This window comes from Diorhabda carinulata, chromosome 12 (assembly GCF_026250575.1).
Source record: "Diorhabda carinulata isolate Delta chromosome 12, icDioCari1.1, whole genome shotgun sequence".
Taxonomy (NCBI): Eukaryota; Metazoa; Arthropoda; class Insecta; order Coleoptera; family Chrysomelidae; genus Diorhabda; species Diorhabda carinulata.
In genome coordinates this window covers 3,337,984-3,364,592 of record NC_079471.1, presented here as the reverse complement: position 1 = coordinate 3,364,592, position 26,609 = coordinate 3,337,984, and the positions used below count along the sequence as shown (strand labels likewise).

The following is a 26,609-nucleotide window of genomic DNA, read 5'->3' as shown; positions in this document are numbered from 1 at the left end:
ACTAGACATTTAGATATTTTTATTTAATGGTCATTAGAGCAGTAGGTAATAAATTTTCTCAGTAAATACGTCTACGATCGTGTGTAATATATCAAATCCTGAAGTTTTATTGAATAATATACATTGATTTTCAATCACCTGGGGGAGAATTGAATTAAAATATTATTTTACAAGAAAAGATGACAAGAAAATTTCCATAAAACATGTTTCATTTGTGGATATACTAATTTGTAATTTCCAGTTTCCAATAGAGATGGTATCATATAATTAACCTTTGAGGAAGTTGTATAATCCGGACTTAGTATACCAAGAAGAGATCTACAACGCCCTGAAACACCAAGAAGTCCAGCGGTAACCAAGACAATCAAAATCATCCTGAAAAAGAACAAAAAGGACACGAATTTTCCACAGATCTACGAGGAATAAGATAGCAAAGAAAATCGACCTAAAAAAACTTCTAGAATGTGTATAGAAGTTTAAAGATGATAGGAGATAGATTGTAGAAAGACCTCACGAAGCTGCTGAGTAACTATCTTAAAATGATTCCGATTTATGACGCTCTACCAAGAAAAGTACGCCGTTGATGATGGGAGGAAGATAGCAAAAAACATACCGGGAAAAAATCTACTGGACTACTAAGAGTGATCCTGGACCAAGGGTCCAGGTCCTTCATTGAAAGATACTGTACACAGTAGTTTGAGGTTACATTATCAAGAGACTCGACACAGCAAGTATTGAAGTGCCAAATTTAATAGAGCATGGATGGAAACGTCAGAAATTTTATGTATCTGAATGTTCTTTATTTTAGGTCTCTTCAAAATATATTTTGATAAAGACTTGAAGAAAAGTCGAAACTTCAAATTTTATCTTCCAAAAATTATTAAAAAAACTAATTTTAAAACAGAAGAGACCTCCAATCAAGAGCATCAAGATGCATTAATATATCCAAAGGTCAAAGAAATAAGGAATCGTCAGCAATTTGAAGGTCCCACCAGATATGTTATGCCGGGAAATCAATCGTACCACGACCACAAAAGAAAATATACACCAAGAAGAATGAGGATAGAAAATTAGCAGGCTAGTTAGTAGAAAGTGGAATCATGGAAAAGGATATTTGAGCAACGAAAGATTGCATCTTTCTTTGAGAGATTCTTTCTGGAGGTTTTAGTAGAGAGTGAAAATATGTAAAGGAACAACAGAGAAATAAGATAAAACGTAAGATATGTCACTGAATAATGAGATATAATGTTTTAATTGTTCACTCAGTATATATACTGTTGTTTCATATGCTTTTTAAGAAAACAAGAAGTGATTAACTGGAATATCGAATTAATCAATACTGGTAGCCGGTTGTTATGGGCATTTATCTCCACTTCCCATATTTTTTTATATCGCATACCATAAGATGAAAAACTACTCTCATTTGTTAATGTTCTAAAACAATAACAATTAAGGCACTTGTTGGCGCATTGATTGAGAATTAAACGAAAAATATCGATTTCATTTCCTCAAGGTGTAGTTGGTTTTCTGCTATAAAGGTATAATCTCTTCGAAAATGATCTCAAATCGGTTTGCTGTTATTAAACGGTAACAGATGGATTACGTAACCTTCTTGACTCGTTTTTTTCCGTTGAGGTGTAGTTTGTATCTCTTTTCATAAGCTATTGGATAACTAATTATTGTTTATGCATTGAAAGACTTTGTTATTTATGGTAATCTAAAAGAAATTATTCAAGTCATAGATATAGATATAGAATTGTATATAAAAATTTCAATGCTCAAAATATGTATAAGTTTCGGAAGTGCCATAACACTGGTCGACAAAAAAAAATACAAGAATGAATAACATATTGTGATAAAATCGACTTAAACAAATACGTAAATATGAAAAAAATAATTTGTAACACGTAAGGTTTTATGTTACATTTATAGAACCATATTCAATGGTAAAATATTTAATATTTATTAAAAAAATAATTTCACGTTTTTTGAATTTATAGTTTACATCCTAATAAACATGACTCGAAAGTATTAAGAACAAAAACTTGAAAAAAAATCACTTTAAATATCGATTAAGTCTATTTTTTCCTTTTATGAGGGGTTGTACTTTCTCTTGGGGACAGCTCCCAAATTTTCGAGAAAAAATGTCAGATAGGGATGAATTTTCAATTACATTCGAGCCCCAAGGGATTTGTAGGCGTCTAGAAGTTCATCAACTAACTGTTGGTAGTTTGGATCCAGACCATACCAATAAATGCCCAATAAAAATACTTTCCTTTAATTTGGCATCACTCCAATGGGGAAAGATTTCTCCAAGTTATTGGAATCCATCACCTTCTTTATCCACAGCCTTTACAAAGTTTTTCATCAATCCAAGTTTAATGTGAAGGGGGGCAGAAGGACATTTTTGGGGTATACAAGGGGTATAAACTTAACATTTTGAGATTCCGGTTGAAACTCACTTTTTGCTTGCCAATTTTTTTCAACATTATTGTTACCTAGCTGTTAATGTAAACAGGGATAATTAAGCTATTGAAAAGTGGTACGTGTTAGAGAATAATAAATATTTTTTCTATTATTTAACGGGTATTTCCATTTTAAAAATAAAGCTTGACGGTGTTACGAAAATCTTGTCGTCTAGCGTGGATTTAACCTTGGTAGAGATTATCTTCAATTCTTATATTCATAATACTTGTTTATTCTCTCAATTTCAGAAGCTAAGTAAGTAGTATTTCATTGCAGAATATTTTTTGATTGGATTGTATAGTAAAACGTATTATTTCGTAAAATTTTGGGAAACGATAAACCAATTATTGATTGCGTAAATCACTAAGAAGTTTGCAATGAGTAACAATTTTTGTATTCGAATGGCAACTGGTTGCCAACCAGTCGGCAACGCGTTGGCTATCGGAATGTGACAGTCGAAGAAACCCTAACCTAACTTACTGAACACACTGTTTACACTACATATTCCTTATGATAACAAAAAAATTGCATACCACAATATGACGCAGCTAGCAAAGGTATGTTTAAATAATGACAATAGTCGACGAGATATACAGTTATATTAAATGAAAATAATTCCTCCTCCGCTTCTAAAATTATATCTTTTCCGATTGCAGTAGAATTTGTGCACAACTGGTCGAAAGAATATGCACATAATCAATTAGATATATGCTATTATCATTATCATGAATAAATGTCAATAAATATAGAAGGAACGATCAGCTGATTGCATCTATTAAGTTGAAGGCAGTCTGAAGTATAAATTGTTTACATAACCGTTTTTAAATGCTGGAGAAAATATTCCTCTGAAATGTGCGAGTCTCTACTCTTATATAAAAGATTTTATAAATAAAAGCAAATGATTTATTTCGTTTTCTTTTTCCAATAACAGATTTCAAAAAAAAAACTTTGCCTTATGCTTAATCCTATAAGGACATTGAGTAAAAGATAGTTGAGAGTGTGGATTAATGAATTCTTCAAGGAAAGATCCATATTTTGTTAGTTTTTTTTGTACTATACACGGTGGATGTGTTTCTTGCTGTATCAGATATTTGTTTCTACGTCCGTTGTAATATTCGGTTCGTGTTGTCAAACCGTATTATTTTACTCACTTGTTGCATAAATAACTATTATCCATTACTGACTTGAATTTCGTGAAGTAAAAAATTTATTCATTATTAATTAAAGTAGGAAAATACAAATCACGCTTAATTAGAGCTTGAGCTTATTCCATTCGAGAGAATTTATATGTTTCTTACCAAAATAAATTTCGATGTTATATCTCGAAATCCTAGATATTTTTTTGGGTTGGTAAGTTTATTTTATCTCAAAAAATTAAGAATTCTGAAATAATTAGAAATATGAAGAATTTTTCAATGTCGAGTACGGAATTTATGTTGATGATGTTGTCGTTTGATCTAGTTAGTAGTTAGTTTCAAGTTTGAAGACGCTACATTGTTTAGTATTTGTTTGGCAGCCATCAATTGTGAACTATACTCCATTCGGAAAGAGTCTAGAGTACTAAATCAATCCCTCTCCTGGCCACCATTGTCGTAGTCACATTTAAGAACAATTTATTATTTTATTTTATTAAACCTTAGTAAATGAATCCAACATTTATTTTCTAAGAAATTTATTGCATCAAGTTCAAATTTCCAACTATGTTTACTTATTATTATCATTTATTATTTTGGGGTATTTTAAGAAAGGAATGATGTTGACAGGTAAATATTTCACGCCATTTATAGTATATACCTATACCAGACAGGTTAATTTGTAAACAATTTGTTTTCTGTGAAAAATGTACATTTTGCAAGATGGTAATAAAAGATTAAAATATGAGGTATACTTAAATGGTTATTGACAACTTTCAGTTTAAAGTCCTGTCGATGAAAATATCCAATTATCCAATACACAACTGCATTTCTTGCGCAGTATTTGTCACAGAAACGTTTACAAAACATTAGTGAATATTCTATATGACCTTTGAAAACTCCAATACATAAAGTGAAGACGCATGCACTTTCTGTTAACGAGAAAGCCATGGCTTTAAATGTATATGGTGCATTAATATATCAGTACCCTTCAGTGAATGTAGATGATGACAAGTCTAGGAAAATCAACGGTTTACAAACTTCTTAAGAAAAGGAAGACAAGTGGATGTTCAAGTGGTCCAAAGTCTTGGTCAGGAAAGCCAAAGGTTTACATCGATGAAGATTACAAATATGCAATCAGCAGGAAAGACCACTCATTTTACTTTAAAAAGAAATTTCCTACCATTGATAAAATTTTGGCGTCCTTTTTGGAAGACGGATGGCCACCAATCAGCAGAAATAAGCTTTGGCAGGTTCTACATGAACTAAATTTTTGTTGGGAAAACCAACGTGAAAATTCATATTAAAAACTACTGGAGGAAGGAAAAACTATTTTTTATTTGGACCAGACTTGGGTTAACGAGGGACACACTGCAGTAAAAATATGGCAAGATAAGACGGTTAACAATTTCAGACAAGCTTTCTTGGAGGGACTATCAACAGGAATGAAAGCTCCAATTAAATAAAAATATCTGTAAATATTGAAAAGCAATAATAATATTCTATTAATTACGGAGAACCCATTGCAACGGTTATGATGGTAAGGGTCTACTTACTTTTGGGGAGGTTCAGAGGTTGGTGTGAAAGTATTCAAATAGAAAGAGAAATAAAGATATCCTCCAATTTTGGAAAGAGAAGAATGGCCATTCGGATTATCTAGACTGGTCGAAAATGTGAGAAGTGTGACGATTCTTATTATGAAAAGGGTATCGAGATTCTTCGGCTTGTGTTCTTATTTCAGAACCACTAGAATCGCCAATTTACAGGTATCTGGATCAATAACAAAATATTATAACCTAGATTTTGTTTGTTTACTTTTGACAGAAGCATAGTACAGATCCAGAGTAGAAAAGTGTATCAACGTCTGGAATAAATTAAATCTGGATGATAATAACTCAAATACTTTAAAAAAAGCTTTATTAGATTCTCATTTTCATTGAGCTACTATACACAAACTCTAGATGGACATTTACTAGTATATAGATCTTTGATTATTATTTATTATTTATTTCATTGGAAAGAGATATAGATAGATGTGTAGTTTTAAATTTCAGTCTTGAAAAATCGTTGGATTTAAAGTTTCAAATAAACATAAAAGTTCAAAAGATATGTTATTGGGTTTATAAAAAAAGAGAATGCAATTTTTAGATGTAAAAAAGCTAAAAAAAGAAGGAAATTTCAATAGCAATAAATGATAAAACTATGAACAGATTTTTTTTTTAAATAATACACTAATTTATTTTGAAATTATGAATGATTAATTACTTTCTCAACCGCGCTGGCAACCTTAAAAGATGTTCCCATTAATAATTACACTCATTAACCTTGAAAATAGCAATAAACTGCATTCGTTAAGGAATGTTTTATATATTTTACTTTTGCTTCTAAAGGCCATTTCAACGCATCAAATGAATAACTACATTCCATATAATTTGTATTTGGAATTAACATAAAAGAGAATAATTTTCTGAAAGGTATATCCTTGTAATGATTATCCTAATAGGAAATTGGTGTCGATTTTATAGTTAAAGAAAATAAGATTTCATTATATGCAAAAAAAATTATTTATACTTCACTCCTTCCAAAGATGTTCCAATTTATGAAACTGTACTGATTCCACGACCGATATTATCTAGATGAAATTTTTTGAGATGTGAGAATAGTCAGACACCAGAGGGAGCCACGTTCGTGGCTGTTCATACTAATTTTAGGGTTTTGCAAAATTTGTGAGAGAGTGGATTATCTTGATGGAAAATAATCCTTTTTCTTGTGTAAACTACAGCAGTTATCTCAAAATGTTGTCCATTTACTTGAATCCTATCTTTTAATTCCTGAATATTGGCAGGTATTGTTTTATAAACGTTGCTTTTTAAGTGACTCCACAGGAAATAGTCTAAAGGATTCATGTCCAGTGATCGCGGGGACCATTCGATATAACCACGCCTCCCAATCCATCTGGGAAACACATTATTTAAGTATTGACTCCCCACATACGCTTAGTGAGGTTGGGCACCATCTTGTTGTAGCCAAATATTGTCGTTTGGGACTCAGGTACAATACTATTCTCCAATAAATCTAAATACGCCGGACCATTTGAGTTACCCTCAATGAAAAAGGGACAGGGATTCGGGTGTGGGATTCACGCATTCAACGAGGATTGTAACGTGACCAGTGACAATTATGCCGATTTTCGTTTCCATTAATACAAAAAGTGGCTCCATCGCAAAAAATAACATTACTTGGAAAATTTGGATCGTTTTGATTGTAATATTTTTCCATCATTAGGTCTGAAACTATTCATTAAAATCGTTTCATCTGACAACTCTTGAATCAACGTTACTTTGAATAGATGGATTTTACTATAACTTAAAATTTTCATTACGGATGTTAGCGAAATATTTTTCTTGGATATTTATCCAGTACTAAATACACAGGGTAATACATTTGAAATAACAGAGTTCATTATTTTTCCGGAATAAGTAAAGATATGACAACAATGTAATTATCACCATAATACCGGCCATATCACAAGATCTTTGTATACAAAAATTTATAAAAATCCTACAAGCCGTTTCCGAATAAATTGAGGCGTTCCATATATAAAACTTACTCTGTTTAGATGGAATACTGAAACTTCTTTTTGTGTTACTGAAATCAATCAACATAAGTGGATGTTAAAGTATACAGAGGAATCCCCAACATATAGTTCAAAGTCTGATATTTTAGTCACTTCATTGAATGAATGATTCTATCGATAATAATTCATTTCAAGTGAAATCATATCTTGAAACTACGCCCATTAAAAACTAAACTGACAAATGGGATGTTGTAAAACATATACGAATGTAACTACCTACAAAGATAGAATCTGTTGCAACATTCATCGACTCCATGTATGTATATATATTACTCATATTCAAATCCATTTAAATCTCAACAAACTTGCATACTCATAACTAATCTAGATATATCTGTGGAAATCGAATATCAAAATTATGCAAATCTCAGTGGTGATGTTGTAAACAACATTTTGATTCTCAATTCTTCTAGTTATCACTTACGATTATATCACAATTATTGTTTAGAAATACAAGAAACTTGTACAAATTTGAATAATGAATTTACAGTCATGAGAATAAAAATATACTTTGCAGTTGCTACAGTTATAACGAGATTGAACTTGAAAATGGATTTTTTTACGACGTATTCATTCAACTGATTTGAAGAGAAAGAATTTATGAATATTCATAAAGTTGAAATAAATTTATTATTTTTATCAACGTGAATGATGTGAACAAGTTTATTAGGCAGCTATACTTACATATCAATCGTCGATTAAATAGATTTTTATATAAAATATTCAATGATAACAATGGATTCTTTAAAATCCTTGGAAAATTTATTCGCACCATTTATATATTCGAAATACGAAGATTGCTGCTTAAGTTTTGAGATATGACAACATTGATGTGAATATGTCAAATCTGCCAATGTCATCATGATGTTTGACAGTTTTAATAGTGAACGTACTCAGGTACTCAGAACGTGTTATCATACGTCATTTGACTACTGTGAGATTCAGAGTGAGATGGTCGGAATATCTGGACATTTCGCTAACGTTTGAATAGGCCAAAGTAGAACGATCAATTCTGTATACCAGCATTTGTTTGTCAGACGTACTCGAAAAAATGAAGACACGTCAATGCGAGCTGTCACACATTAGTCCAAACAAAAACGTTTTTGAACAGTCAAAAGATCGATGGGTGCGAGGTCAACGTTTTTCTACACCTGAAGAAGTGGTTCATGCGTTAATTTTCATGTTTTGGAGCTATGTCAATTGGAATAGTGTATTGACCTTTATGAAGAATATTTTAAAAAACAGTAAAGCCAAGACAAGAATGTACAGAAAAATAGATTACAAAACCACCTGTACGTCTTATTAGGTAGCATTAAACGGCGATTGAATCACAGTTAATTGAATTGAAAACATTGTTAATAATTCTAGAGCAAATTAATGAATAATTGGAATTGGGCATACAGGTTTGCAATTTCAGCTACTGCTAAAGTCATTTTTTCTAGATGACTAAAAAATAACGAAAATTACAATATTATTGTTTAATAATGTCATATTGACTAATTTATGACTGTTTTATAGCGTTATGCGTTATCACATATATTCTAGGAAAGAAATAATTGAAATATCATCGATTATATTAAAAATAACCAAGTAATTGTCGAATATATAGTAACTGTTAATAAAAGAATTTGTATTTCACTTTCAACATATGAAAGTAAAAATGTAGAGCCATCATGGATGAAACAGAATCCCAAAATTTTACATAATTGTACTTGAAATAAATTCTTGGATCTATAATTATATAGAAGCAGCTATACAACATTCCGTATTTCAGAAAGAACCAATTTCATATTATTATCATGTATCTTTTAAGATTGTTTAGTAGATTATAAGAAAAAAGGCGTTTAATATAGACGGTGGTAACTAATCTAAACAAAACTATTTTTATTTAAATAGTATCTATTCGTATTTGCGTCTTGTTTCCTTCAATCTCTACATTTTTATAACCACTCGTAACCCTTGTAGTTATTGCAGCATAATTGTTTAATGAAGAATTTATGAAAGAATAACTCCACAAATTATTACCGGGAGCTTAATAATTCGGATTCTTACACAATTCTAATGGATACGGTAATATATGGGTAGAGACTTCTTGAGAATACATTTACTGAGGGTATATTGTGTTATTCGTGAATATGTTACACAATATTGTAAAGTATGTCTTATGTTAATACGATTGTAGAATATGTTTCGCCATATCGACATAATTAGATCAATATCTCTCGAAGTAATTTTTCATTGACATGCCTTAACCATAACTCTCACCAAAATGATGATTGTTCTAACATCAATTTCAAAATTTGAATTCAAATTAATCGCTCTCTTCGTAAAGGTGTTTCTCAATATTTCTTCATGCTACAGAAGATATTAACTATTAGAAAGATGTTGGTAGTTATATGATTGGTTGTTTCACACAACAGTTTTTCAATAAAACTATATCATAATTACGAAAATCGGTTGATTGAATTACTTGAATGGAGTTATCACAAAATTTTATTATACCAACAATGTTTGATAAAGAAATTTGTAGAATTCTTGTCTAGAAGGTGTTTCTCAATATTTCTTCATGATACAGAAGATATTAACTATTAGAAAGATGTTGGTAGTTGTATGATTGGTTGTTACCCACCAGTTTTTCAATAAAATTTTATCATAATTATGAAAATCGGTTGATTGAATTACTTGAATGGAATTATCACAAAATTTTATTATACCAACAATTTATTGATAAAAAATTTGTAGAATTCTTGTTTAGAAGCATTTCTGCAATGTTTTTATTTTAGCTGTTGCGTCGTAGCTTTTTCAATATTAAAAATTGTGTGATAAAGTTGGTCTTCCGATATATTTTTAAGGCAGAAGTCATATTATGATGCATCTGGTGAATAAGGAAGTTTGGCTAAAAACTTTCATAGCCATAATACTTTTTACATTAGAATCCAAAGTTGTATTATGATCTTTCAACTTCAGGTAAAATGAATCAGGATTTATTTTCATTTAAAAAAAGGTGGTATCTATGAAATTAGCTGTGGCAGGAAGTATGTTAGGCAGACTAAGAGATTTGTTAATGTTCGGTTTAAGGAGCACATAGCTTTTATTCATTAAGAAACAAATAATATATTTGGATAAAATTAGTTGTAGAAAGTTTAATTTCGCATTAGCTCGTGTATAGAATGTGTGTGTATAAACTTAAATTTTAAAAATTTGTTTGTTACCAGGATGTTTTCTATTCTGCAGCATCTTAACAACATCTTTCACCTTGAATTCTTTTATTTAACTACTCTTCTTCTTTGAACTTATTTTATATATTCATTTTTGTAATTTCTTTTCATCGTTTCTTCTTGCCACATTATTTATGCTGGTTGGTTGGTTGTCTTCTTGTATTTTCCAAATTCTCAACACCAAATTCTTCTATTTTCACAACTTCATCAGTTTATACAATCTTCTACAATTCATGATTAAGAAGTTATCGCTTCTGTTGTATTTTTTTTTATCACACCTTGTAAACGATATTAACTCGACGTGAAAAGGGTTGGTATTAATCAATTTCATTCCGAACAAAGACCTCATTGTTCTTATTTTTAACATCGTGCTTTCTTGTCGTACAATTTATGTGTTCAAGTTAAAGCAAATAGTGACAACTTGACAACACAATTGACTTCACCAACCGCGGGTATTTCGCATATATTTGAATAAATCTGGAAAAATATAAGGATTCAGTATTCAATCGAGTGTCAAGCTACTTAAAATGTCAACCTTTTAAATCTTGAAATTTGCAAAGCTAAGAGTTGTTTGCAGAAACGAATATGATCGAAGCCCAGTGGTTTTCGAGTGAAATATGAAGAGTTCCAAATGTTGTGAGGAGGGTTATCCGCGTCATTGGATAACTTAGAGTTCGAGAGAATTTGAAGAGCTCGAAGAAGATATAGTCACCGAAGCGAATGATTTGAATAGGTTTTTGTTGTTGAAAACAAAATGAATTTTCCATAGTTGCCTCTTATTCCATTACTCCACATTATAATAACTGATAGTTGATTGTTAAGTGTAATGAAATATAGATAAAAATCTTATTTATAATTCAAGAACGGCCAAACCGAGTTAGCTGGAAACTGGTGGAAAGGTAGACGGACACAGAATACATTACGGTAGGCATGACTAGAAGAAAAATGGGGGCACATCATTTTTCCCATGTTTTGAGACCTCCTGAACACGATTATGATGGTTTTTCGAATGTCTGTAGTTTATATATATATCTATATATCTGTTTAAGCTACAATTCTTATTTTCGTCTCTCGAGCAATTGCTATGGATCCGATTTGGTTCAAAATTAGCATACACGGCTTTTTTGGCGGCGGATTGATGTTATTAGAGTTTGGTTGAAAACAAATGATTATTTCGCAGTGCAAAAAAGTGGTTTTTGACCTTTGCTCACCTCTGCAGGTCAAACGAAAAGCGACTGAAAAATGAAATTTCACATGTAGGTTCAATTAGTTGCGAGATGATTTCCTGTCTAAGGTCGAAACTTTCCATCTCCACCCCTCTCCATTTTATGGTCATTTTTGTTATATTTTCTTATTTTTTGGTCAGAAAAAGTTTAACTAGAGGGTTCGAACTTCGCCTGCAAGTAGGGGTGATGTTGAAGAATTGTCTTTCTCAAGTTCAAAGTTTTCTTCTTCAGTTCTTCTAGCACAAAACGCCCGAAATAATTTTGATCGTTGTAATTGTTGAACTGGATCGCCTCCTATTTAATGAATAATACGAGTATGATCGTTGCTAGGGTGATTTTTTTTACTTCCCATTTTCGAAATTTCTTGTCACTATGACAATTTTTTCTTTGTTGTCAATTGGAATTGAACAAGAGGGTTCGAGACCACCGGGTCTATTGAAGTTATGAATTTTCATTCGAGAGAGAGAGAGTTAACTTGTGAAATGAAAAGTTATTGAGGAATAGCAAATTTTCCATATAAAGAAATAAGATTGAGAATTGATATCATTTCCAAGAAATTCATTTTATGGAAAGATTTGTTTGTGTATTAGTTGAATTCTTCATTCGACGAAAAATTCGACTTTCGTGATGGAGCTCTGCTGCTCACAGCTTTTTTTTTATACAACAAAATGTTACTAACAGAATTACGAAATAATTATCAGTCAAAAAATCAGTCTAGCCATCCAAAAATGGTACACCAAAACCCAACTGATGATAGCTAGACGTAATTTTGTTCAATAGTTAACTATGAGTAAAAATTTGACCTGTTGATGTGTTTGTTTCGAGTTTCTATAACCTTAAAGTGTCGAATAAATTGACAGACGTCAATTTATTAATTTTATTGAAGTAGATAGATAAACAGAATACAGGCAGTTAAACAAAGGAACAGACACAAAATAGCAGGAAAAGTGACAGTAAGTCGGATAAATTGACAGACAGATAGAGATGTAGATAAACGAACTGAAAACAGACATTTAAATACAGGAACAGACGCAAAATGGCTGACGAAGTGACAGTAAGTCAAATAAATCGACAGACAGATGGATAAGTAGATAGATAAACAGAATACAGACAGTTAAACAAAGGAACAGACACAAAATAGCAGAAAAAGTGACAGTAAGTCGGATAAATTGACAGAGAGATACAGATGTAGATAAACGAACTGAAAACAGACATTTAAATACAGGAACAGACGCAAAATGGCTGACGAAGTGACAGTAAGTCAAATAAATCGACAGACGTAGATAGATAAACAGAATACAGGCAGTTAAACAAAGGAACAGACAGAAAATATCAGAAAAAGTGACAGTAAGTCGGATAAATTGACAGAGAGATACAGATGTAGATAAACGAACTGAAAACAGACATTTAAATACAGGAACAGACGCAAAATGGCTGACGAAGTGACAGTAAGTCAAATAAATCGACAGACAGATGGATAAGTAGATAGATAAACAGAATACAGACAGTTAAACAAAGGAACAGACACAAAATAGCAGAAAAAGTGACAGTGAGTCAAATAAATCGACAAAATGATAGATAAGTAGATAGATAAACAGAATACAGACAGTTAAACAAAGAAATAGACAAAAAATAGCAGAAAAAGTAACAGTGAGTCAAATAAATTGACAGACAGGTAGACAGACGGAGAGGAGATAGATAGTTATACAGAAAGACAGACACACGTTGTTAGCGAATATTGTGGGGCATTGAAATTTTCCGGAGAAACGGAAGTTATAAATGAACTAATTTGAGATATTATCAAATTATCATCGTTTCATCGATTGTTAATGATAATTTTGAAATTATCTCATCGTTTAAAGTGAGGGAAAAAATCATATCCAAATATTCTGTTACATTTTATCCCAGTGAATATGGCAAGGATATTTTTGGATAAGTTGCGTTGTGGCGAAATAATCCCAAGATCTCTAATGTATACCAAATGAACCCATAGTTATTTTCTTATCTTTTTTTGGCTGTCCGATTTAAAGTTCAAGTAAAAATTGTCTGCGTTAAATGGTTGATTTCGTTTTTTTCCTTCAAATTTCCAAGGACAAAATAAAGTGTAGAGTGAAATCGAGAGTGAGCTTAACTCTCTAAAATACGAACTAAAGAATAATAAAGTATTTGCTGAGTCTTCAATTAGTAATAGAATTAAATGAATAATATTTCTTCGTATAGAAGGTATGATTAGTTTTTAAAAAAATCATACGCCAAATGATTTTTGTAACAATTTGTCTCGGTAATTACAAAACACTTCCTGCTTATGGTTCTATGGTGACTTTCTCTATCAAATTGTAAGAGGCGCTCATTAAAATCTTCCCAATATAATTTCGCTATGTTCACTTAATGATTCAAACTAATGTCATCTTTTTTAATGACAAAATCCTTACTCAACAATTCGTGACCCGATGCGAGACTTTATTTGTTATTGGCTGACACGAGAGTAAGCAGACTTTTTTATATATATTTAGCCGTATCTTTCTCTTCCTGAAAAGTATTATTTCATCTCGATTTTTGCATTCTAATTGACTTAAAATTTTGCATGACTTCCTGTCACTCGGTTACGTAAGAAATATGGACACGATCTCTCGTTTTAGTACAATGCAAAGTCACTGATAAGAACCAGGTTACCATTTCTTACAAATATGTTTTGATTTAATAGTGACTAATTATATTTGTTATGATTAAAATAGCAGAAATATTCGGAAAATGTATTACAATGTCAATTCCTGATATTCTTATGGTACATCTATTGTCCGCTAGATGCCCTGTCGATAACCACTGAAAGGATTCGATTATGTGAATCACAGGATTCTCTCACAGTATCTCCGTTTAGCCTATCATAGACCTTTATTCAAATTGAAGTTTTCTTATAACAAGTAAACAAAATTTTGGAAGATATTGCAATGTTTGTATTGTGGAAAAACACATGGCAATTATATTCAAGTTCTTTTATTCTTTGCATGATTCACATCAGCAATAAGACTCTTTTCCATTACCATTTAATAACATACGAAAGAGGCTATACGAAAATTTCAATCGCATTCGGTAATTTAATGATTGTATCATTAGTATCATTAATTTTATTATTATTAATAGTGTTGTAAGAGCAATTGAAAATCCAGAACAAACTTCCTTAAAATAAACGATGCTTCAAAGAATTTTTACAACATTATATGAAGCAAATATAAATTCTCACTAAAATATAATGATAATTGTAATGATGATATCTCTGCAAATTAAGTTTATACGCTTTGTGCACTTCCTAGAACAATACTCACTAATGTATTTGTCTACTGAATATCCGTAGCATGAAGAAATATTGCAAAACATAAATTTGCAGTAAATAAATCTCATTAAGAAATAGTATCACTTGGAATAAGCGAAAGAAATGTAGGTAATTTGTTGTAGATATAAATCTTGTTTTTCTAATTTACGTAAACATTTATACTACTATCGGTAAAAATGACACAGGCAAGTATAGAAGGAAGTAACAGGTGTCGGCCGGGAAGGTATACTACTTTGTTTATTTATAATTTTTGATTAAATGAAAGAGAATGGATCTGTTAGCCTCACAAATGCGAGCCCTTTTGAGCACATTTATTACATTCTCATATATTTCACGCGGTTTTTCATTAATTTCATCACGAATTTTTTGTTCGAATTGCTCCGGCGTTTCTGGTTTGTTTGCATAAACGTTGCTTTTCAGATATCCCCACAAAAACTTGTTATGGAAAGAGGTCTTGCAGTAATGCAGTTTTGTTGATATCACATGTTAAACAAGTCCAAAACATGCAGCCGTAGCGTTAAAAAGTTTTCAATCATATCCCGATATCGCTCTCCGTTGACTGTTTCCGTTACGCCGTTTTCAGTTTCAAAGAAGTAAGGTCCAATGATTCCCCCTAACCAAATTGCACACCAGACTGTCACTTTTAATGGATGCAAAGGTGACTGATGAATAATTTGAGGGTTTTCCATTGCCCAGAAACGACTATTCTCTTTATTCACATTTCCATTCAAATGAAAATGTGTCTTCTGGAAACAGCTCTTGAGTCAACTGAATCTTAAATGGAAACAAATGCAAATCCTTTTCCAACTTTGTGGTCAAAGTTGTTCTTTGATGATCAAGCTCCTAAGCACGGCGTCGAATTGAGGTTGATGGATTGTTTTGAACAATTTCTTGAACAGCAGTAATTTTTTCAGCTGATCTTGCAGTACGTTGTGGTCCATGCTTGGGCCTATCAGCTACAGTCCCTCTTTCTTCGAAATCATTCACTACACGATTAATAGTGCGTCTTCAATCGAAGCTGTAGAAGTTTAAAATTAATAGACAAACAGGAATCCATTCACGTATTGTTGACATCAAATCCAGATCTTCCAATCGGATCGGGCCTATGGGAGCAAGCTCAAAGGGGGCGTAATGCTGAGGATACAAAAATAAATAGCCATAACTTGACTTCTCACACTGTACGGAGCTCATTTTTGTGGACCTTAAATTAGAAGCCTCTGCAGTAGCAGCAGGCAATGCTTTGTTGCGGGAATGTTCTAGGGGTCGGATCGTTTCAGTCCCACGAACATAGGCTCACTATTAAATTGCTAAAAGTGTTTTAAGATGGCATTTAGCTGATCCCAGAACCAAATAAATTCCTCTAAAAAACGTGCAATGATAACTTTGACATCTCGTGGTATGGGAATGAAGAAGATTGCTGAAGTGTTATCCATGATTGGGATTAACTTCAACCAATGGGAAATTTCGATTTTGAAACAATTTCTTGAAAGACTCTTCCAATTGGAATTGAAATAATACTTGTTAATTCTTATTTTTTATTAATATTTGATTCCGATTCCATGGAAAGGATGGATTCTCGTTAATCAATAAAACTTGTTTTAAATGTGATTATAATCTTCTGTGCCTCAACGTTTCTAAAACTAGAGTTTAGTCATGTTTTGTTTTGTAAAATTCTTAGTGCTTTTTGTAGACAATTAGATTAGTTAGATATTCACTCTTCTTTTCCTCATATTTGAATCCGTTTGCCTAATCCGTAAGATCCTATTTTCGAAAAGTTTATACACAGTTATCCACTTAAGAACGTGGAGCACCTTCATATACCTACTATACGTTTAGAATTAGTTAAAGGCTCAATACTATACAATGCAAAAGAATGCACAATCATTTGCCAATTCACATGAAAACATGAAAAATTACTAGTTTTGAGAAGAGGTTAAATTAATGGATAATAAAAGTTCAATTATGTCATCAAAAATTCTAACAGCCAACACTAAATCCAAATAAGAAAATTAAGAGGTGTGTCAATGAATATTGATAGAACAAAAAAATTGTGTTAATTACTCATACAATCCTTAATAATAAACCAAAAATAAATAGTGGATTCTAATTGTATTATATGTAAATCAAGTTGATGAAATGAAACCTGTGTCTGACCTTGTAAATGTCACATTTGATGAATTTGGGGCGATTCATTTTGTCCTGTCGTAGATCATAGACTAAGAAAAAACTTCTTGAATATTGATAGATCCCGTGAATATTTATTTGTGATATACAAATCAAAGTATTTCAATAGAACAAAAAATCTTAAAAATACCTAAAAACTTATTAAAAGGTAGAACATATTTTCTTGTTGGTATATTTAACGGTTTTATTTTATGTATCTGATGTTTGGCTGTTTACAAAAACTGCACAGACATCGCAGGAATGTTTCTATATGAAATTTGAATCAAAACGACGTATCACAATTCAATCTGATCTAAATCAACTAAGTTTAAATTATTTTTTAAACGTGATGAAAAAATTAATCTTGAGCTGGAATTTTTACTAATATTCATTCTCTAAAAACGATAATTTTGTTAGGTTAGGTTACGAGTTTCATTAAGGCAGTTAATGAACAGTTCAAGAACCAAACATTAGTACAAAATTTTCCAAAATATCTCCTTTTAAAACTAAGGGTGTGGAAACAAAAAATCTGGACAAACTGTTTTGATTTAATTTAATTATTTGCACTTTACTATATGAAATAATAGTTACTACACTATAATTACATACATTTTATTTAACTGAAGCACCACCCAGTCGGCTTTCCTTATTTTTGTCTTCAAATGTTGCATTAAATTATAAAATAATGAATCTGGCTTTTGCTGGAGTTTGCTTAAAATTCTCTTTTCTCATTCTTTAAGTGTGGTTGCTTCCCAAGCTTAAGAATATACGTTTTGTTTCACATTACGACAAAAACGTTCAATTGACTTCAGTTGAAGATATCGCCCACCATACCAACACTTTCGAGTTGAACTTTTTGAACACACTTCTGAATTTACTTCTTCGCCGTTACACACAGGCGAAAACTCGTTGTTACTGAGAAATTTGTGTTTTGATTTTTGTTCCATTTTCCATTGCTTCTCAGAATATTTGGGTGCCGATTTTCTTGATTTTTGAAATTACATTCTGTTCCTTTAGAAAGTTGCTACATTTTTCTTATCGATTCTGAATTCATTATAAACTGACTGATGACTTTAACCAAAGCTTATCTCTTCTTTTTTATAATTCGTCGACAGATATCGTAAATTTTTTATTCCTATTCTCACAAAGTGATTGAGTGTAAACGATTTCTTCACATCTTGATTTTGTTCAAAAGCTTGGTAATTATTTAACGTCGATCGTTTTCTTTTAGATTTTCCATACTTGAAACTAAACTTTTAACAGGGACGTAACGTTTATACTTTGACATTTGACATTTGACATAATATTTCATAACATTCTCAGTCAATGCTTACTCTACTTGTCAAGCTGTCCAAAATGTACGGATTTTCCATAATCGAAACTCTCCAACATTTATTTTGAAGTTTTCTAAAGCGAAAACTTTTTTTGTACTGGTACTGACAGTGAATGAAGATTGATAGGGAACACAATTCATGAAATATTTATTTTTCTCTGAATAAGAAAGGCGTAATATAAACAATGTGAAGAATTAATTAAAAACATTAAATTAGACTAAAGTGTATGTAACCACGCATAAAATTCATTGTATTTATGCGCGTCAAAGTATCTCAAGGTGCTCTTGGTAGTGCCATTGAGATGTTAAGTGTCGTTTTTTATCATATTGCTTCGTAATGGCTTCTAAATACATCGTTCCTCTAGGCGACTGTTTATAGTTCAGTGAATTTGACACGAAACTCTTTTTTTTTCAACTGGATAATTTTGTTATAATTTCTCAATTTTAAAAATAATATAGTCATCATCTGTGAATCTCATTTAAAGTAATGGAACTTATCAGATTACATATTTGCCACCACTGAATAGTAATACATTTTCCACTATTTATTTGACCTTCACAAAATTTAGTCATAATGTACTACAGGAACACAATAATAATCATAATAGCATTGCAATGGACAGAGCTTTTGTAGTATGCATTTCTTAACGCCGTTTGACGTGGTGCAAGACAACGTGCAAGAAATTGCATGCAATGTCTCTTTCCATTGCATTATGGCTGCCATTAACAAAAATTCCATTAGTAAAAGCAAACAAATTCCTAACCTCAATTTTTGTTCAATATTTTGTGGCCAGTTTGGAAATGAGAATAACAATACTAAAGGCCGCTTGACATGATGCAATACAACGTGCAAGTAAACAAGACAAAAGTGGTCAGTGCATCATTGGCAATCAAAATATACTTTGGAGTCTGACGGACATAAAAGAGCACCTAGGCAGTGGTGGGCCAGGCCCTGGCTAGATAGAAGGGAAAACATAGAATTGAACTAGAAAACATACAAAAATTAATTGAGAATGGATGAAGAGACATTTGAAATACTCCCTAGGAAAATAAAACGTAAGAGCTGAACTTCATCTACGTATGCTTTTGATTACATGCAATTTATTGCACGTTGCCTTGCATCATGTCAAGCGGCCTTAAGTAAATGAATATCTGATCAGTGAATCGCTTTCAATAATAATATCTGCTGATGTCTTACTTATAGGAGCCTGATCAGGTTTAGCTGAATTTCATTTGCGCATGCTTGTTATCAAGAAATATTGCTCCTTGCATTGCATTGCACAGTGTCTTGCATCATGTCAAGCCTTTACTTGAGACGTTAGATAGCATCAAGAAGATTGCCCAACACAGTGTTCATTTAAACATTATACTATATTCAAAAGATAGTTAAAAGAATATGAACTATATAGTTGTAGTTTTCTGATATTTTTTCATTGTTTGTTATCTTAAAGTTACGAGATGTATAGTATTAAAAATAATTCTTAGAAAAAAAAAAGAGATATAGTAATAAATGGAAGATCTGACTCATCAAAAAAAAATAGAAAAAGGGAGGAAAACTGTAACCTAACTGACAACGCTGAAAAATTAAATTCGAGGACTGTTGGATTATCAACTACGTAGCAATAAAAGCAATCGAATTGTTCTGATTAAGACGGTTCTAAAAACAGTTTTTACGATGTTTTTGGATACGAAATGGATTATGTGTGTTTGTTGGAGTGTTTGTTTTATTTGGACAAAGTCTTTGACCGTATACAGTTGTACACTCTTTTCACAACACATAACCTCATCAAAGCGACAACGTGACGCAAATCAGATTTAACTTCAAGCTGTGGATTGTTGTATTCGACAAGGAGATTTTTTGAGCCTCATTCTCTTCAACATTTGTATGGATATAAATAATATTAAATCATTTTAACTGTTCTGCCATTGGGTTCATGACAATTCTGAATACATTCTGATGATGATCTTTGATACGCGTTTTCGCTGTTGGAACTGGAAAAATACGAGATGGTTCCAGTATGGGCCAACAAAGAAAACACACAAATTTTGAAAAAAAAATATTTATTCCTCAACTTCTCCATGCACTCTTCTCAGGAATGTTGAGAAAGTTCGATGCCCTTTTCATAAAAAGAATCGTCGAGTTCTAGGGACAGAAAATAATCCGAGGGGCTAAATCTGGCGAGGTTGCAATTGAAACTTTGATTCATTAATTTTAGCTAATGCAATAACGGATGTTTTTGCTACAATGAGTTCGTATAATACTCGCGGTTGATAGTTTTTCCTTTTTCAAGATAGTCAGTGAAAATTATCTCACGCGCGTCCCAAAAAATCGACGCCATGACCCTGTCTGCGAATGGAACGTTCCTTTGGAGCCGGTTCTTTCTTTTCAGTCCATTGTTTTGATTGTTCCTTTGTTTCGGGTTTCGAGTTCTGGATCCCCGTGTCATCCATAGTAATGGAATGGCTTTACTTTGTGAAACATTGCCAAACACTCGATGGAAACATCTTCACGACGCTTTTTTTGTTCCATTGTGAGCAAACGCGGAACACAGTTTTCATATCTCCAAATTTTCAGTTAATATACGATGTACCGTACTTTTTGAAATGCCTACTTCGCGCACTTTGAATCGACAATCAATCTTCAACAATTCTGGAGTCGTTAATTGATTTGGTCAACCACTGCGCCGCTGTTCTTTGCTGGTCGTACAGCCGCGTTTAAACTCTGCTACCAAATATTTTACTGTTGATAATCAAAGAACAGTCTCACCCAGAGTAGAATCTAGTCCAGCTTCTATATTGGTTGGGCTGAGACCTTTCAAATAAAACTTTACAAATTCACTGAAAACGTTCACTGATGATGGCAGCCAAACACATACCAAACTTGAAACATATACTGTATAGATTACGTACTTTGTTATACAGTGATATTTTTCAAACAACTACCGCTATCTCTAGGTCGCTATCTCGTTACCTTCGAAGATTCCTAATAATCGATATACTTAGTCATCTTAATTGATGTTTAATTGGATTTTATTATCTTCTATTGTTAATTACTTCAACGATGATTATTTGGAACTTACCAGTTTTTTTGTAGTCACATGAGTTACACAAGAAAAATATTTTCAAGGTTATGATATGAAAGAATGAGAGAGTATAAAACATACAAAGTACCTATTAGCTGAGAGCGGAATCCAAAGTGACATAAGATGAATATATTGCTCGATATGTGGATATTATTATCGTTAATTGCCTACTTGTTGACGAATGAACATAAATTTCGATTCTATACCGCGAACATGGAATTCTTAAGAGAATAAAAAAACGTATTATTATTGAAAATATAGTAGCACCTAACATTATATAAATACGTAGGTGTAAATGCTTTTATATTTATGTATAAATATAGATAAAACGACAAATTGCGTTGATCTGCAATTTAATGTGTAAATATCGTTGTATTGATTTATTTGTATCTACTATTCATAATTATGTACTCACAGATGACATTAATATTCAACTAAAATATTAATTAAGACGATGAGATCTACTGAAATTGCTTTTAATGAATATTGTATACGCAGAAGTTTTTGCACTTGAAGAATTTCAAGGTTATTTGAGATTCCCAGAATGAATAGTGAAAAATAAAAATGATTTAGATTGTTGTTATTCGAAACTTAGATAAACAATCGACTGATCTTTCATATATTACAGATTGTGACCCAAAAACATAACAAACTCTTAAGATTTTGATGAACACCCTAACTGGAACTTTAACTAAAGATTCCTTTAGATTAAAAGGCCCTTTAACTTAGTTGTTGTTGTTGATCGATTGGTAAAGGTCTTTAAAGTAAACTCTTTTAAAACTTTGCAAGAAGGCTGTCCTTTTCCATTATGTGTCTTTATATGACGCTCCTTTTTATTATAATATAGTTAAGTAATCCAAAACAACCCTCTTCATTTCAATTACTTATTTATTATTATGAACTCTACCTCATTAAGTTATCGTTGCTATAAATTTGTCTATGTTTAGTCTGTCTGTCAGTTTCATAGATTCCACTTGATTCCCCATGAGTATATTTAAATAATTATTATTGTAATAGATAAGAACTAATATATAAAGAAGCCTGTAAAACTAATACTTCGTTCATTCAATTTGATATTCGTCTAGTACGTCAGTCAGATTAGTGTCACTAATTGTAATTCAAATTATTGAATCCTCAGATTGCATTAACGTTTTTCAATTTTATCATGGGGTATCTCTGGATGCGATATCCGTTGTCAACCATCAAAAGCTATATTCCAAAGTACCTTCTAACGGATTTAATTAGAACAATACAATGAACAGATTTCCAACAGACGAAAAGCTGGAATGGAATAAAGGCAAATGAAGAAAATAAGTCAAGAATAGTGAGAAGCGACTCACAAGTAATGACCTTAACCTGAGAACACGCTGGAGAATAACATTAACTACCTTACTGTATGGCGTTGAGAGCTGGAAGGTCCCCAGCATGCGTAAGGTGGAAGATTTTGAAGTGTGGTACTTTAGACGGATCCTTAAAATACCGTGGACGGATCGGGTGACCAACGACGAGGTGCTAAGACGAATGAACAGAGAACGAGAACTATTAACCATTGTGAAGAGAAGAAAAGCTTCCTACTTCGGCCACATTTTTAGAAATCATTATTTTATTACAGCTGATCATGCAAGGGAAGATAGAAGGCGCGGCCTGAGTAGAAAAAGATTTTCATGGTTGAAAAACCTTCTAAATTGGTTCCATGTACGTGATACCGTAAAACTAATACGCATGACTGAAGATGGTGAGGAATTCCAAAGGATGATTGCCAACCTTCATTAGAATGAAGCAGGCACTGGAAGAATGAGAAGGAGAAGCGATTGGATATGATGATACTGGATTTAATGAAAACTCTTTAGATATGTACAGCCACTTACATTGAATAAGTTGTCGATGAAAGGATTGTTAGAGTAACGTTTCATTAATTTAATACCTTGAGGCGTAGTCTCTTCACAAATATAAAGGTATTGAAAGTATTTCAGAAGAAAAGGATTTATATTTGTCTTTAGGCGACATAAATTATATTTTCTGAAATTGAAAGTAATTTATGTTCTGCTGTAAATCAATCTCAAATTCGAATTGAATTATAATACAGTAGTGACAACTAAGAAACAGGTTTTTACCAGATTCCACACTAGGTAAGTTCTTTTAGAAATAGAGTGATTTCCAATTTGGAAGAATTCCATATATCTTATCGGTATTTCATTTAATTTTTTTTAAATAACTTACGTATAAGGATCTTATTTTCTGAACAACTATTCTGATTAATGTAATTAATTATTATAAGAATTATGGAAAGTATACGAGATCTGTCTCAGTGAAGTGGGATTCCATTTTCAAACAGTTTTAATTTTAAAATGGTTTTCTTTATATAAGATTCCATTTCTCATGTATATGTTTTAATTGTTCATTAAATATAATTCTATATGGAGGTATAAAAAAGGATATAGAAAATGATCTAACGTCACGTTTTGTAATAGTATCACGTAACGAATTAAAAGAAGTTCCATTACAGCACGGACTCAAATTAGTTCTTGGGGAATACCTTCAACCATTATATATTTCAGGACATGAAGTGAGAACTCTATTCATACCGATTCATCCAACTATAACTATTCTGTCGGGACGACTATTAATGCTTTTTGTAGGTTATACTGACCTTTTTTGCCAATTAAATGAATTGATAACGCAATCACAATAAAAAACCAATGTACACACGTATCATTGTTATTATTATGAATCCGATTTAGAAAAAAGATTGCAAAAACAGAGTTGATGTAATCGATTGTAGAAATCACTCGAAAAAATCGGAGGCAATGCTTTTCACTATAAATTGAAGCCAATTTTTTCTTAGATTGTTGTACGACAGCAACTTTGTGTTGTCCAGAGTATTATTTAGAAACCAACATAAACGGTAACGATATTAAGGTTAAACAAAAGAAATAACAATGGAAATATAAACGTAATGGGATAAGATAATGGTTCATCCACATGGCTAGATCTAGGATTTAAGCGATCCGTCGTCTTTACGTCTTCTAAGTCTCCTCAACCTAACTTTTAAGTCCTTAAACAAAATAAACCGTCTTCTCTGGAAACTGTACGTCTAACTCACGCTTTTCGTCTGATTATTTTATATTTATTATATTATATGAACCCTCTCACAAAGGGTTCGTCACGATGTTGCCAAAAACTTCTTGGGTACTTAGTTAAAGTTAAAAGAATAGAGATGGGAGAAACGAAAAACGATAACTGAGTGAGAAATTAACGAAACTAGAAATTTGGAAAGTCCAACATATTTATTTAAAATAATTTGTGTCATAAATTTCAATAATACTTTAATTGAATGTTGCCACATTTTCTAAGATATATAATATAATAATGAATAGTTATTTAATCCACATTTTGAGGTTGAAAATCACAGTTTAGGAAATGTATAATACTAATATATAGATCTATATATTATTTTGAGAATTTGAATTACACAGAACTTTTTAGTTTTCGTAAAAGACCAGAAATAATATTTAATTACTAATTGATTTGAAAATAAAACAAGTAGAATACCATTTTTTAAACCTTTACGATCTTATTTTAGCATCGGGAATACTGAAAAAATATGTAAAGTTATTCCAAAAATCTCCAAAAATGAACGACATTAACCATAATAATGCTTGAAATGGCCAAAACTACTTAGAAAATTAATTGTTTCAATATAAAGCAATGGCTCTAAACTTTTTTTTCTCATGTAAAAATCAAAACTGTAAGTACCAAAATTTCATTATGAAAAATGCCAACCAAACAGATTGTCAGAATTCTAAACGTTTCCACTTTCAGTTTACTGTAAGAATTTGGGCTGGTGGTTATTTTTATTACTTGAACTGTCTCCTTCTTAACACCTTTTAGAGTATTAAGTTGTATTTGGGTAAAATAGTTTAGGAAATGTGTGATTCTAATAAATAAGTCTATGAGTCTATTTTGAATTACCCAGAGCTTTCCAAATAACATTATAATAATTATCAATCTATATGAAAATATAGCAATTAGATTGCGAGTAGATAAATTTATCGCTTTTTATTATATCTTTGGCTTTCTCCAGAAAAAAAGCACCTAAAAAATGACGACTTACTGTATATAAAAATTGTCCGCTAGCCATACTCATATCCTGCACTTTGATCTCACAAAAACAAACGAGCGTTGAAAGCAAAAGTTATCCGCAAAACTGAAAGTCAAAGTCAAAGAAACAATCAAGGAGCGAGGAATCACTTCAGCGACGTACCAAGCTCACTCGATTCTAAAAAAGCGTGTGCATCGACTACAGTTACCAAATATACTAAACGTAGTTTGCCGTACTATAGCCACCGCTTCATTATTTCGCAAGCTGCGATCTTCTGTTGTTTCTTGGTTGTCGGAAGGGTTTTTAGGTGGGGTTGGGTTAGGTTAGGTATCGTTTATATTTAGTTCTTACAAATGGTAGCGTTCCGTGACTCGATAAAAATTTTAAAATTAAAAGCATAACACCATAAAGCTTGGAGTTTTAATGAAAAAGTATACGATTCATTTAACTTTTAAACGTAGCTGAAGGATTTTTTTCAAGAATGATAATATTTACATAAACCAAACAGACAAATAAAAAATTTCCGTTAATTAAATCTTGTAAAAAGCCAGTTTGAAATACAGTGTGCAGACACATATTGATAAAAGTCCAAAACAAGAATTTGGTAATATAATAAAATGTCTTGGATGGAGATTGAAATGTTATAAAAAAACACCAAAATCAATACAAACTGTTGAGTATAAAAACAGAAATCGATTTATGAAACATTGTCCCAACGGAAGTTAAATTTAGATATTAAATTAATTTTCAAAAAGAATTTTTATCAGTTCAATATGACAAAAGTTACTTGAAAATATTACCAAGAATTTTTACTCAATTAATATACTTAATCATTATTGTCAGATTCTTTCTTCATTTAGGTATATTACATTGCTTTTTTCACAAGAAATCGATATCAATATAATTTTATCATGTAA

At 31.6% G+C, this 26,609-nt stretch overlaps 1 protein-coding gene across 1 annotated transcript in view; it reads right to left on the bottom strand.

Annotated features, from left to right (window-relative positions):
- Positions 1–25,967, bottom strand: part of LOC130900144 (uncharacterized) — a 55,318-nt gene extending 29,351 nt beyond the window's left edge. The window contains exon 1 of the mRNA XM_057810537.1: positions 25,705–25,967. Coding sequence (XP_057666520.1) covers positions 25,705–25,737 — 33 coding nt within the window. The 5' untranslated portion in view covers positions 25,738–25,967. The remainder of the gene's footprint in view (positions 1–25,704) is intronic.
- Between the last annotated feature and the right edge of the window lie 642 nt (positions 25,968–26,609).